The sequence below is a fragment of the Lepidothrix coronata genome, unplaced genomic scaffold (genome assembly GCF_001604755.1).
Source record: "Lepidothrix coronata isolate B3197 unplaced genomic scaffold, Lepidothrix_coronata-1.0 Scaffold266, whole genome shotgun sequence".
In the NCBI taxonomy this organism is placed as follows: domain Eukaryota; kingdom Metazoa; phylum Chordata; class Aves; order Passeriformes; family Pipridae; genus Lepidothrix; species Lepidothrix coronata.
Window position 1 is genome coordinate 160,225 of NW_016690446.1, and position 13,816 is coordinate 174,040.

The 13,816-nt window shown below is 44.3% G+C and overlaps 1 protein-coding gene across 1 annotated transcript in view; it reads right to left on the reverse strand.

Annotated features, from left to right (window-relative positions):
* Positions 1–11,340, reverse strand: part of KLF13 (Kruppel like factor 13) — a 33,349-nt gene extending 22,009 nt beyond the window's left edge. Inside the window, exon 1 of the mRNA XM_017835923.1 lies at positions 10,566–11,340. Within this exon, the coding sequence (XP_017691412.1) occupies positions 10,566–11,106 (541 nt within the window). The 5' untranslated portion in view covers positions 11,107–11,340. The remainder of the gene's footprint in view (positions 1–10,565) is intronic.
* Between the last annotated feature and the right edge of the window lie 2,476 nt (positions 11,341–13,816).

Consider the following 13,816-nt stretch of genomic DNA (forward strand, 5'->3'; position numbering starts at 1 on the left):
AGTTTGAGACTCCTGCAAACAACAGTGCTCATATCCAGTGTATATGCATGCAATAGAGAAATGGAACTTGGATGTCTCCAAGGACACACTGTACACAACAGAGCTGGCTTTTGGAAAGAAGCTTTAAGCAAACATTTGCACAGAAGTTCAGCACAGGTGTCATATGCTGTTCCAAACAAATTAGTCTGTAACCCACCCACAAATGCTAACCTTAGCAGCACAATTTCGGGTATTGATGATAAAATCTCAGAAAGCATAGCTGCTTTTTTAGGAATTCATTACAAAAGCAAAGCACCAACCAGATAGAAATCTCTCAGACCTTTCCTTTAATTTATTATATTCTTAGTTACGAAATATAAATTTTAGTAATTTTTGCCTTAGTGACAAAAATTAATCTAGCTATTTGTACATTCAAGAGGAAGCAGTCTGTTGCATATAAAAATGGAATTATTTTCCTGTAAACAGTCTGTAAGAACACCAGTCAAGATGAGGACATGAAAAGTGAAGGGTTCTTTCACTGAGAGGCTTGGTGTTAGACTGAGAGGAGAGAAAGTACTCAAATCCTTATTAACCTATCAAACATAGTGAAAGAGCAGAACTATGATTTTTTTGTGTTACAGAGCCCTAAAACCATGGAATTAACAGCAGTCTATTAAATAATCTCATTTTAAATGACAGGGAAGAGAAGAGGAAGTATCGAGTGAAAAATGCAGGTTTAAAATAGTGTATCATTACAGAGATGATTTTGTCTAGATAAGGTCAGTGATACTGTTTTTCTCCAGAGGCCACACTGCTCAAAAAAATCACATGCAGAAGTGCAGAGAAAACAGGCCAGTTCTACATGAGTTTTCACCTGTCAGCAATGTTAGCAAAAAGTCTCTAAAAATGTAGCCCTTCACCACCTAGGACCTTGTGGTGTGAGTCAGGTGAGAGTGTAGGCTTGGAGAGAAGAGCTGTGTTGGCCTAGTCCACACTGCTTACTTGAACTATCAGTGTGTTCCAAGTACTGATCTGGGGTAAGAACAGAATGACAAGATGTTCTGTTCTTTTTGGGTGTTTTTTAAAAAGAACACCCCTTTGGGGACTGCCTGAGACTTTGCACAGAAGATGCTGGTGCTGAACAGCTGTACTTTGACAAGCAGTCCTTAAAAGCTGTTTCTCATTAGAGCTTTGTCTCTGCATTATGGAGTAAGAGCTCTGCAGATTCTCAGTGCAGTGTGAGGTGTCTGACAGTCATGTTCCTGAACGCATTCCAGCTGTACACTGCCCAGCTGGAGAAGTCTGGGGCAAGGTTCGTGGCAGCCTTTTGAAAACTTACCTTGTCACCAATGTCAGGTATTCTGCAGAGCAGGTAACAGTGGAGATAGTGGGTAAAGGGACAATTCTCCCTCCAGGCAACACATCCCACTACCTGAGCAATGCTGAGATATAGAGCTGCAAGAGCCCTTTCCCCCTTCAAAGCCTCACCAGCACAAGTAGGAGGGGCAGAATCAGAGTTAGGGTTCATTAAAAGTTATCTTTAACTGTGTACAAAAACACTTTTATGTGTCTTATGAATGCAATGTTTACTATATTTGCAGGTGGTGGGGAGAGGAAGAGGTTTCTTTCCAAATGAAACACAAAATTCTGTGCTTAAAAAAAATATATGTTTCCTTATAAGGACACTGACAGAGGTTTTTTTAGACAAGGGGTAGGTAATTAGCTAGAGATAGTCTTACCTCATATCATATCATATAGGTCAAAGTAAAACTGATTCTATAGTTCTAGATAGCATCCATAGTTCACCATAGCATCTATTAAAATTAGTAATCAATAATTAGAATTACCATGACCAAATTTTCTATCTTCTCTGTCACTTGTGAAAACTCAAGCTTTTAAATCCATTTCTAATAAGTCTATTTATGCTAATACTACTATGCAGGGCCATCTATAAATTCCAAAGCATTTGCTTTTCTGGTTGCTCATCATTTTGCTCCTACATTTCTATTTATGCTAGAATTTGATTCCAAATGTTGTCAGTCTGAGAAAGACTATTTCTAAAATGTTAGTGAGAAGAATTCATATGTTTTTAATGATGAAATTTGGGGCAAATGGAAGGTGTAAATATGGTTCATCTTTGCACAAGGGCGAAAAATGTATTAATGAGAATCCTGGCAGAAAGTAATCCTTTGGGATATCTAAGAAATTCGGTTTTGTTTTGGCCATGTTCTGAGAATTTAAAAGATATAATTATGAATACAGCCTGGATTTATTATCCAGTGAGTCCAACCATTCTATGGGCACTGCTTGTAGACATACATGCACCAAATGAAGTCTCCATTGACTTACAAGGCTCTCTGTGCTCTAGTCAGAGTTTCACATGCATAAGAAAGCTGCACACAATTCACATAAGGCTTGGAAAATACATCAACTGCCAGAACAATCAAGAACTACCAATGCCCTCCTGTATTAATGCTCATCTGCAGTCCTTCTGCTGGCATTTAAAAGAGACTGCAAATTCAATGAGCCCCTACAGTACATAACAAGAATCAGTCTGTGGTTTTGTGAGATTTTAGCAGCATCCCTGTTCATATTTGTTATAGCAGGATAAGGCCTAAACTACCAGATAAGGAATACAGGAGAGCCTTGCATGCAGCTGTGAGGTTCTGCAAGAATCTGTAAAGTCCCAGTCTAGTATGTAAATTTGTACCAATGTAATTTCATTTATTTACCCCCAAACGGCAAAATAAATGTTTCTCTAATCTATTAATGAACCACTTCACCACTTCACAAAATTTTGCAGGAAAGATGTGAAGATGGACTAGGCTGTCATGTTCTAATCCTTCTCAGCTGGCTCCATTCTAAGTTCCTCTAGTGGGAATACTTACAGCTGTTTAGTTTAAAAAGCTCAATACATCCCTCTGGAAGAGGTGGCATTTCTGCCTCTCTCCTTTACCAGTTTTAGAAGCAGCTGTTGTGGACAGTAAGGACATAACCAGCATGTCCATCCTGTTTGGGTGTTTGCTGTCCAGGTACACCTGAGCTGGCTGCAGCACCAAGGCTGATGGAAAGATGCCACACATGCAGCAGCGACACAATGCTCTCTCGTGGGAGTTTTCCAGGTGCCTCTATTCCAAAAACTTATATAACTTATAACTGAATAATAAGAGAGCTGTCTGGTAGAAATAGAGTGTGCAATAAATCTAAGGATGGATCTATTGGTCCATTGGCTGCAATGTCAGCAGATACCCAGTACAAATATTTTGCCTGTAATTCCTGAGAACACTACAAACGTGCTGTAACTGATTACAGAAAATCTTTCCCTTGCACTAGAGGTCATTTCAGGATATGCTTACTTTAATACTGTTTGACTTGTGCCAAGTTCCTGGTTAGTAAATGCTTTTTATGTTAGGGCTGCAAAAAAGCTTCTGAGGTCGTTTTTCTACAAGTAACCACAATGGTGGCACTTTGAACTTTTAAAAACCTTTCTTTTATATTAAGTGGAGGCCCTGTAAGATCTGCTGAATCTGCAAGACCTGAAAAGTACAGGATATGTGTGTCTGACTTCAGTGCCTGCACTTAAATAACCCACATTGTCTAGCTATTGTTAAACTGAACACAGCAAGATAATGATCTCACTGCCCACACAAATCTACCTAATAAAAGCCAAGTGGGTAACAAAGGGAAAAAAGTATACCTATAGAAATTCTACAGAAAGGACCCTTCAAAAGTTGTCCAGCATTTGAACAGCAGAGTATTTTTTTGGCTCTGTCAGCACCGACTTCCAGACAGCTGATCCAAGACTGGAAGGGGGCAGGGGAGAAGTTGGAACATGCTTAACTTATAAAACAGAACTAGAAACCACATGTCCAATATAAACAAGTTCCAGGTTTCTGCTCTTGGACGTGCCATAACCATGTTCAGCCAGACAAAAACACAATGGAACAGTTGTATTTTAAATGGTTAAAGGTGCCTTCTTTTCAGATGGAATCAAACTGTGAGTTTGTTTCATAAAGAACTCCAGTTTAGCAAAAGATTTGTTTATGCACAATTTACGTCACATACGCTTGCCAGTGTCCCGCAGAAAAAAATGTGCTACTGCAGAAAAATCTTCTACAGATCATTCTGAACACTTTTCTTTCCACAGGGCTGGAAATTGTAATCATCCAACTCAAAAGCTTGTTTGCTGGTTTACCTCAAACTACCTGTAAGATTTAGGTCTTGCTACTGAGAAGGAAAGTGCTACTACCAGTGTCTAGGATGAGGAAGACAACGGGAAGGTCACCCACCCTCACTGCTTCCAGGATTAATAAGGTTCATCACACTGGACACCAGTCCCACCTCCACGCCAGAAGAAAAATGGTTTGAATGGTTTGTGGAGAGAGAATTCTGTACTGTTTCTGAGTTTCCACGAGGTACAGTTATTACAATGATAAGTACTGCTTTACTTTAAATGCTTTTGAGCTACAATACCTAAATTCTGTACATTGTGATCAGAAACTTAATTTCGGTGACTTCTGCATGATTAAAATTTCCATAAAGACTGAGGAGAAAAAGGAGGGAACTGAAAAAAAGGGAAGCCTTTCACAGAAAAACCTGTATAACAATACAGTTGTCAGCCAATTGGATTCACCATGCAACTAATTTAACCCTAACTTTTTTGCACTGAATTAACTGAATCCTGTTATTCAGTCTTAAAGCAGTCGTGTAAAAGGAGTGAGTAGGAGTAGTTCAGCTTTTCTTCCTGACTTGAGTTCTTTTTGAAACATGTAAGTTTTAAAATTTACTTACTCTTTTAAAAAATGTATGCCCTGTCCTTATTTCAAATACTTTAACATTAAGAAACTTATAGCATGTATGATATTTGTTATCTTCCAGGAACATAAACTGTTGATCCAGGCTTAGAACTTCAGTCTTGGGAATTGCATGTTAGGGTGGGGACTCGGGCAGGGCTCTAAAGCAAGCTGTTCTGTGTTTTCTACTGACTTTTTTAATGTATTGAAATTTTCTTAGAGGAAGTAAGAAGTTGCAAAGCTCTCTCAGAAGAAACACCAACAATGCTTTACAAATCTGTATTGCTTTTAAAAATATAGGCTTATTAGAGGACACTTGAGATTATCAGTTTTCAGGAAAAAAGTAGGAGTAGGCTGCTGAACTTCTTAACGCTCAGAAAAAGTGCTTATGGCTCAGGCTGGAAAGAACGGTTTCATGAGGCCAGCATTTGAATCTGTCCAGAAGCCATCATTTGGGCCCATCTCAGAGACAAACTTTAGAGAAAAGATTTTGATGCAGTCAGCAAAGTGAGGAAGTGGAGGGCAGTTAGGGAACGCACCAGCCCAGAGACACCCTGCAGCTTTTGGCTGAGCTGGGCGTACTGCAGTGAGTGAGGTGAGCATGCAGACCCTGAGAGCCCTTTCTAACTTGTAACACAACAACTTCAAAACCGGGAGGCCCAACATGCAGAGGGACGAATTAATTTAGTCTGTCCTTTGGCCTGTGGAAGATCAGCAGTGGAGAAAGGCCTTTCCAATTTCCGCTGGCATCCTGTTCAGAGGGAGTGCAGCTCCCCAGAAGTCCTGGCATGCAGAGCAGCCCAACTGGCAGCTCAGCAGAGGATGGATTAAAGCCCTAGTACCCACTCATTTCATCCTGCTGTACAAGAGCTATCTGCAGGCACTGAAGGCATTAGATTAGGTTTCTCCTCTGGTAATCTTTTCCTGCAAAGCCTTGGGTCTCCACAAGCACTGCGCCCTTGCTGCACGTGAGCCCTTCGGGAGTCAGTGTGTGCCTAAGGCAAGCTAAAGGAAACCTCATGGGTTTTGGCTAACTAGCCATGTTTCAGGTAAATGCCAGGTGCTAAAACGGAATATGAACTTTATTTCACTGATACAAGAACTTGCTTGGTTAATTGGTTTCTTCACACACACAGATTGCATCTTCATTCAGAACTTAGAGGAAGCTGTGCTTTACTCTTTGTGTTAACGTAATACTAGAACTGAAAGTGAAATCCAAGCCCCTATTCAAAACACATTATCTGCACTTTATATAAAGGCCTCTTTACCAACTTGAGCACAGGCTGTATTCTACTCCAGTTTGTCCAGCTCAATTGTTATGCTGTTGTCATACTTGTCACAATGAGGTTTGATAGTTTCATTTCTCAGATTGCTTTCAAATACCGAATACGTTATTAAATTCTCCATTTTCACATATCTCAGCTACAAAATAATCAGAAAAATGTTGCCTAGGGAAACAAGATAAAATAACTGATGCAATAAAAGAGCACATAAGCTAAAAAATAACTTTTTTTCATCCGGGTTCATTAGTGTTGTCCTCAAAAATGTGCTTCTAGAGATTTCATGTAAAGAAATGAAAACTTCTTTACAAGGGAATGGAAATGAATCAGTCTTTTCTACCTATTTTAATTCAACCAATATTTCAGGAATAAGGGTTAGACTAAAAACAACAGATGCCAAATAACAAAACCTCCCTAACTGTAAGGCTAAGCAGAGAATACAGAGCTGCCCAAGCTCACTCTGTCAGATAGAGACTGACACAGGTCTTGACCACTTTCTCTTGGATGAGTCCTAACCTGACATCTATGAGCAAGGGTCATATAATTAGGCCTTCTCTTCTTCCTGTGCCCCAACAGCCACATAGAGCCAGTTTAGCAGTAGTACAGAGGAGCCACTGTTAAGCCACAAGGCCCACAAGTTGTTTTCCTGCAAGACTCTCCCATACTAAGACTCCAGACTGAGACTGGTGCCCACATCTCCAGAAGTTTATGCTAATTTGTGCAAACTCATTTAGTTCTGATGACTTCCTGAAAAGCTGTTCCTGTTATGATGTGCTGCTTAGTGAGTAGGATGACTGACTTTAGAAGGATGGAATTAAACAAAGGTTTATTTTGTTTAATCTCTGCATTCATGATGCCATGCTAATGAAGATGGCTAAAAGCTTGAGAGGTCACAGTGATTTGGAGAGGAGCTGCAATACAGGATTCTTGTGATCCCTGGCCCAAATCCAGTCTGTTTTTCTACATATAAATGCATGGTATAATGCAGTAAGTTGGGGCTCTCTACAACCTCTTCAGAACGTAGTGGTACTGCCAGGCTCTGCACTGTCTCCCTCTTCCCACTGGTGCATCAAGAGACAAAGTGGTTTCCAATGACTCGGAAAATTTCCAAACCTTTGTGATGAAAACCTGCTTAGAGGAAGGACAACTTAGTCTGATTTATCTGATTTTCTGAAAGTCCTTTGTGTTTATGAATTTTCTCAGGAGTGGAGAGAATTTTTAAAACCAGTATGGAAATGAAACTCTCTGTATCAGTGGGGTCAGTATAGCTTGGACAAACAGGGTGCTGTATCTGTGCACCACAACACAGCTTCTGAGACTCACAGGAACCTTACTGGACAAGAATTTGGACTTGCCATCTACCTCCAACACCACATATAACCTCCTGGTAAACATTAAAACTTCAAGGGCTATGTGGCTGATGATTATGTTGAACGCCAGGACATCCAGTGAGAAAGTAGGGTGGAAAACATAAATGTGAAAAGACACGTAGGGGAAGGGGAACTTTGAAAGCTGGTGGAGAGAATAGTAAAGATTTTGGTGACAAATGTTTTCTCCCTGGTGCAAGGCTTTGCAATTTAATAAAGATGAAGTATTCATAAGGCTGAGACAGCTTAGCCACTGGAGTACCAAAGAAGTGCACCAGAAACCATGGATTGCCTACCACAGTTTGTGCTAATCAAGTACTTAACTCTAAAACTTTTTTGTACTCTGAGTAGAGGATAAAAGGCAGACGCTACTTCCTTGGCTTTTCCACCTTGTTTCCTTTGCTTTAAATAAGATAATTAGCATCCTCTGCACTGTGGTTTTTGCTTTAGATAACTGAGCACTGAAATCTAGCTATAACTATCAGAAGGATTTCACACAGGGCACCAAACAGCTGGAAAACGCTACCAGCTCCCAGTCCCTATCAGTGTGGGCTGGATTTGACCCAGGAGTATTTGGAAAGCTCTGTATCTCTTTGCCACACCACAAGGTCAAGGATCTATCCTTGCTCCAAGCATGAAGAGCAAAGCCCTTAGTTTCTGAGCCCAGCAGCAGACAAGAACAAGGAAGATTCTAAAGCAGGTCATAAACTGCTCTGTTTAAGTATCTCTTGCATGATCATAATCTCTAGCCTGCAGTACTGTTCTCAGCCTTCAGCTCACCCCTAAATACCAGCTCACCTGGTCATACAGCAATGGAAGAAGCTCCACTCCACAGCAGAGGTTTTTGACTGTTTCTTAGTAAATAGGTTTGGCAGTTCTTTGGGTTGGTGTTTAAAGCAGCTTCCCTGTGTCCCTGGTGTCCTTTCAGCACTGCAGGGTGAGGTGGACACCCATCCCCTTACCCATCTGACACACGGGTAGACTGATGCCTTACTCAGCTAGTTCAGGATCAACTGGAAAGCACAGGATACCCAAAACTCTCGTTCTACATCAGTAAAACCCATTTTGTGTTTCGTAAAAGCAAACATTTCCTAGTCCTGGAAGTCATCACTTGTTCTATTAGCTTTTAAGTCTTAGTGTCTTACAAACTTTTTTCAAGCCTGTCACAATTTCTTTTAAAGACAGAAAAAAATCCCAACACCTTAGAAAACATTCTGGAAGGGGAGTAAGAGGCATTTAAGCCTGTTTAAAACTCAATCCAAACAGAGACAGACCTGTTGCCAATGAGGAGGGAAACTTGGCAGCTTTGCTTAAAGCTTCCCACACAGACACTGGAGACGAAAGAAAACAAAGAAGCTGTAGTCCCCGAGGGTCTTGCCACTCCCTGGGCAAAAACAGTCCCTTCCCTGCTTTTCCTTTAGCTCTCAGACACACGCACATGCTCTCTTCTCTGTGCCATTAGCTACAGCAATAGCCAATCGAGCCCTACAGACCTGGAAAATATACAGGAAATTAAGAGTTTAAAAAAAAACGGGAAAAAGAAAAAATCAGAGAACTTGGAGGCGAGCCAGCGTCCCCGAATGACTCCGCCGTGCCGGCACTCCCCGCCGGCTCTGCCCTCCCTCCTCTCCCCATGCCCAGCCCTCCGCTTTATCAGGGACACGAGTTCCCTTCTTGGGCTCCGCTTGCTTTGGGAGCCCAGGAACATCGCTAAATTTATCTTTCGCTTTCAGGACAATGGCAAATGCCAGCAATAAGAATGCAAAAGAACTGAAAATTAACGGAGACAATTTCCTGCAAGCCAAGTGGAAACACCTTTTCTGTGTAGCTCCCAAGGCGGCAAAAAGCAGTTACACAGTGCAAAGCAGGACAGGCTGCCTGGGGTGCCAGGAACATGCTGTTCCTTTGGCTGTGTGCCACGGGGAATTGTCCATCCATACGCTCAAACTTGATGGGGCTTTCTTCTCTCCCCCACAGAGCAAAACACGCCCTCAAATTAGAATGGCTCTTGCTTTATCTCAGGAAGGCAACAGGAAAATACGAAGGGACACTGAAGGTCTGGCCAGGTGGGTGAGGTTGACACCTCTGAGCTAAAACCGTTCAGGAGTTGCTAAGTCATGTTTAGTTCTGGGGATCTCTTTCTTACTGCTCCTTCCAAGAGAACTGATCGTATGTCCCAGTGAACTAATGTGCTGTCTGGTCATCTGTGGAACCTGGCACAAGCTGCTCTGGTCGCTGTGGTGCCTCAGCAGATGTGCTGTGGTTGTGCCTTCAGCAGAGACCACTCTCCTCAATTTTTGGTGTCCCCCTCTGACTGAAGCCATCCTGTTCCCCAGCACCAGGCATGAGGTGTGGCCAGTCCTGGGGCCTCTTTCAAGATGGCTCTCCTAATACTTTCAGGACAACTTTCACAGCGCTTGCAAGACTTCCACTTTTTCTATGGGTGTGTCTCATAAATTACAATAGCAACAAAAAAGTGGTCAGATAAGTCTTCAGCAAGAAGTAAACACTAAGCACTGATAAGTACAAGTTAATGGTTGAATTCCAATGTTTTTTGGTTTTAAATTGGTTTTACCCAGCTGTCAAAAGCCTCTCAGAGACTGCCCCTATCCCCCTCTCTCTTCATTTATGGTGTTCAGCCTCTCCGTCTGCCTTTCTGCTTTCTCTAGCTTTCACAAAGTGTCTGCTAAAGAAAGAAACAGACACACAGCCATTTAGGTGCCTCTAGAACATTTAATTTTAAAATATCAAGAATACTAAAGCTTGCATGGGAAGTGATAAGCATGGTATAGTGATGGGAGCATGGGGAAGGAAAAACAGGAAGGTAAGAAGTATTGGAAAGGGAAGTACAAGACACAGAACAAGAAGGCTAGCAGCTAAAAATTACAGCTTGGTACAATCCACACAGATGACCCACATGCCATTCCCTGTGACATTAATAAAACAGGGCAACATTAGCTTTGAATCTATGCCCAGTAAGGGTTTATTCCCAGAGGTTTGTTTTTTGGGGTTTTTTTGCCGTTTGGCTTTCCCGAGCTTGAGTTCCGAGAGGTGAAACCATAACAGTGGCCAAATACAAGTTTGTTTGGGTTTGGTTTTAATTACCAAGCTGTAACAAATAAATCTCTGGCTGGATCGTAACTAACCTGTGTGGGTCCTTAGATGAGCTTTAAGATGGGAAGATTTGCCATAAACTTTTTCACACCCCACATAGTGGCATTTGTGCTTTTTCTGGGGTGATCCAGGGTCAGTCCAGCTTCTTATGCGTTTGTTCTTTTGTCTGGGGCTTGGCTCAGTGACTGCAGCCAGGCTGGTAGGTGTGGCTGCTCGCTCTCCTCCATGCTTACCAGCCGAAGACACACTTTCTTCCCCAAACTCCTTAGGAGCAATGGAAATGTGTATTTGTTCTGTTCTATCAAGGGTCTCCGTGTTTTCCATCCTCAGCGCAGGTGAGTTTGGGACATGCTGGTTCAGGTCTGCTAAAATGCTGGCTACCACCAGTAACGAGGGTCCATTGTCCTTCCCGGCTTCTCTGACTTCCCGCTTATCTTCTCCATTGGATGGAGGAAATATTGCTTCACCAGGTTGGGGATCAGGCTCCCCTCTGGGACTGTGGATAACAGCACGACTTGACATGGAAACAAGGCACTCTGCCGCAAAATGGTCCACATATGCTGCTGTTGCCATTTTTCATAAGTTTAGAAAGAAATCCAAACAGACGAGGACCAAAAAAAAAAACCCAAAACCAACAACACCACAACACCGCTGTCTCCCTTTTTTTTAGAATATCACGCACGCAGACTTTCCCCTGTGCCGTTCCGCGGTGTCCCCGCAGGAGCAGCGCTGTGTGAGGGCGGCCCGGCCGCGTCCCCTCGCGCGGTGACAGCGGCGCCTCACGGCCCGTTACCGGGGGGCGGGGCCTGGGCGCCACCGCCCGTGACGTCACCGCACCTCGGCCCTGCCCCCAACCGCAGGTGGGCGGTGCGCGCGGGAACCCGAGGAGACGCCCGATTGGCCGGCGGGGGCGCGCGCCCGGCACCCTCCGCCCCGGCCGCAGCGCGCAGCGCCCCGCGCGGGCGCCTCCGCCGGCCCGTTTGCTTGTGAGGGACGGGCACGGTTCGTTAACATTGCTCTGAAAAATACCTGCCTCTTGCTGTTATTAGGAGCCTCAAAAATATCCCAGAGGCAGAGGAGCTAACTAAACTTTTATTCGAATAAAAGGCAGATTTCACTGTCCAGTCCCCAGTGAGGTCTCTCAATTTAATGAAGGTCACAGCCTCTTTTATCCCCTTGTCCGATATGTCCGTCCCCGTTTCCTCGCTGGCTGAGGTATTACGGGTTACAGCCTTCTCGACGCCTACCATGTGTCCCCCCTTCCAAGATCCCCTTGTTTCTGGGCAAATTGCACCTTTCTATAACTCAAAACTGAACAACCAGTAACCTGTCACTTCCCGCCACCAAATGCAGCCACGCTGCAGACTTTGCAAGAACATCTGTTTATTCCTAATAACATCCACATCAGAGCTGCGCTGCCAGGGACAGTTGACAGGCACTGACCTGCCCAAAGATCCAAAGAGTGATCCAAGTGAGCAGCGGGTCCACAGGGATGGAGCTCGTGTGCGGATCCGATGGGCTGTGACGGGTTTAAGTGACGCCCAGGGAACACACTTGGAATCGCCCACCTTCCTGGCAAAACCCCAGTGCTCTGCGGCCTCTGGATTATTCAAAACTACAAATGGAAATAATTTGGGTTTCATTATTGTTCTCAGCTTGCTGAAGATACAGCTCGGCCGGTTTTATAGAGATTAACGCCTGAGTCAACAAGGGAGTCGTGTGTGTGATTAACTTGCCAAGAAAGGTAAAGAAACCCATCCAAAAGGAGGTCTGAAGGCACTCTGTGGTGCCTGTTATCTTTGCTGGAACATGTTTCTTTGGACTATTTCTTTGGAAACTCATGTCTTTAGCACAGATGGGCCTTTTCTCTGAGACGGAGGTGTTCACAAAGAGGAGGGCTGCTTTGGAAGCCTTTCTTTCTGGAGGGAAAGCTTTGGAGTTTGAGCGGGTGTGAGATGAAGTGAACATCTGTTGCAGACACTCAAATAGTTCTGGTGTTAGGTTTAGGTTGAGCAAAAAGTTGGTTTTGTACACATGAAAACACCATATTCAGGAGCAACGTCTGCTTCTGCTGCGCTTTGTGAAAACCCAGGATTTCGTTCCCGTCAGCACCACGCCTCAGCGCTCCTGAGTGTCCCCTGCCTGCCACAGTCCCAGGCGTGCCCTCTGAACGGGGCAGTGCTGCCGTGTGGGACCTGAGGCTGCAGCCAAGGGAGGCACAACCTGTGCAGGAGGATGTGGTTTGATGCTGAATCGAGCCCGTTTGATGCAGACATACCATACCATACCATTTGTTCTGCTGAGCATATCTACAGGAAGTGTTTACATGTGTCCAAATCAAAAGGTTGAGTTTGGGACCTACCTATTTGCTCCTAGATGAAAAGGGAATCCTGGGGAAAACGTAGAAGAAATTTTAGTTGAGTTCAAGCTCAACCTCTTCCTTGAGGGAGGAGAATTGCTTAAGCAGACCTTCCTGGTGGTTCTTTAGTAATAGATTCAGAGAACAAACCCTGCAGCTGTCTCAATCTAAGGAGAAACACGGGCTGTTTTCAGAGAAGTGAGGAAAGGGCAACGTTTAGGCACAGGTTCACAAGTTATTACTCCAGCATCAAGGACAACTATCAGAAAATGTGCAGGAGAGACCTGGAGTGTCGTGGTTGCTCTGAGCCCCCAGCCCACACAGCCCCTCAGCGCCGCTGTGCCCTCTGCCCCCATGGCCTGGCCTCCCCTCAGCCGGGCTGTGCTGCTGGAGCTGGGGGGGTATCCGTGTGCCTGAGGCGCTCTGGCTGAGACTCTGATGCTGCTCATGTTTTGTTCTCGTGGCGTGAGCAGGCAGGACATGGCTTGGCCGGCTCCCAGCACCTGTGGCCCCAGGAGAGGGGCAGGTGTCCTGTGCACAGCCAGGGCTGCGGGCAGAGGTGCCATGAGGGGCAGTGGCTGTGAGGGGCAATGGCTGGGACAGCTGAGGGCAGGGAGAAGGACGGACTTGCTTTTTCAAAAGATCTGTTGAGTTAAAGCCTTGTCCTGAGAGTAGCTCCTGCTTTTCATGTAAAACCAATGGCCTTAACCAGGCCCCTGGGAGTTGATGACCTCTCCAGTCCTTGTGCCATTTTGCGTTGAGTGCTGGTGTCAGTCTTGGGCTGCAAAGGAGCCCCAGTGTGGCTGGGAACAGGCGGGGGCTCAGGGGACGAGGTTCAGTTTGATGAGAACTTGCTCCTTTGAACCCTATGAGCATGACTGCTTTGTTTGGGAAAGAGCAGTGTTGTGAAGGTTACTTGTAACA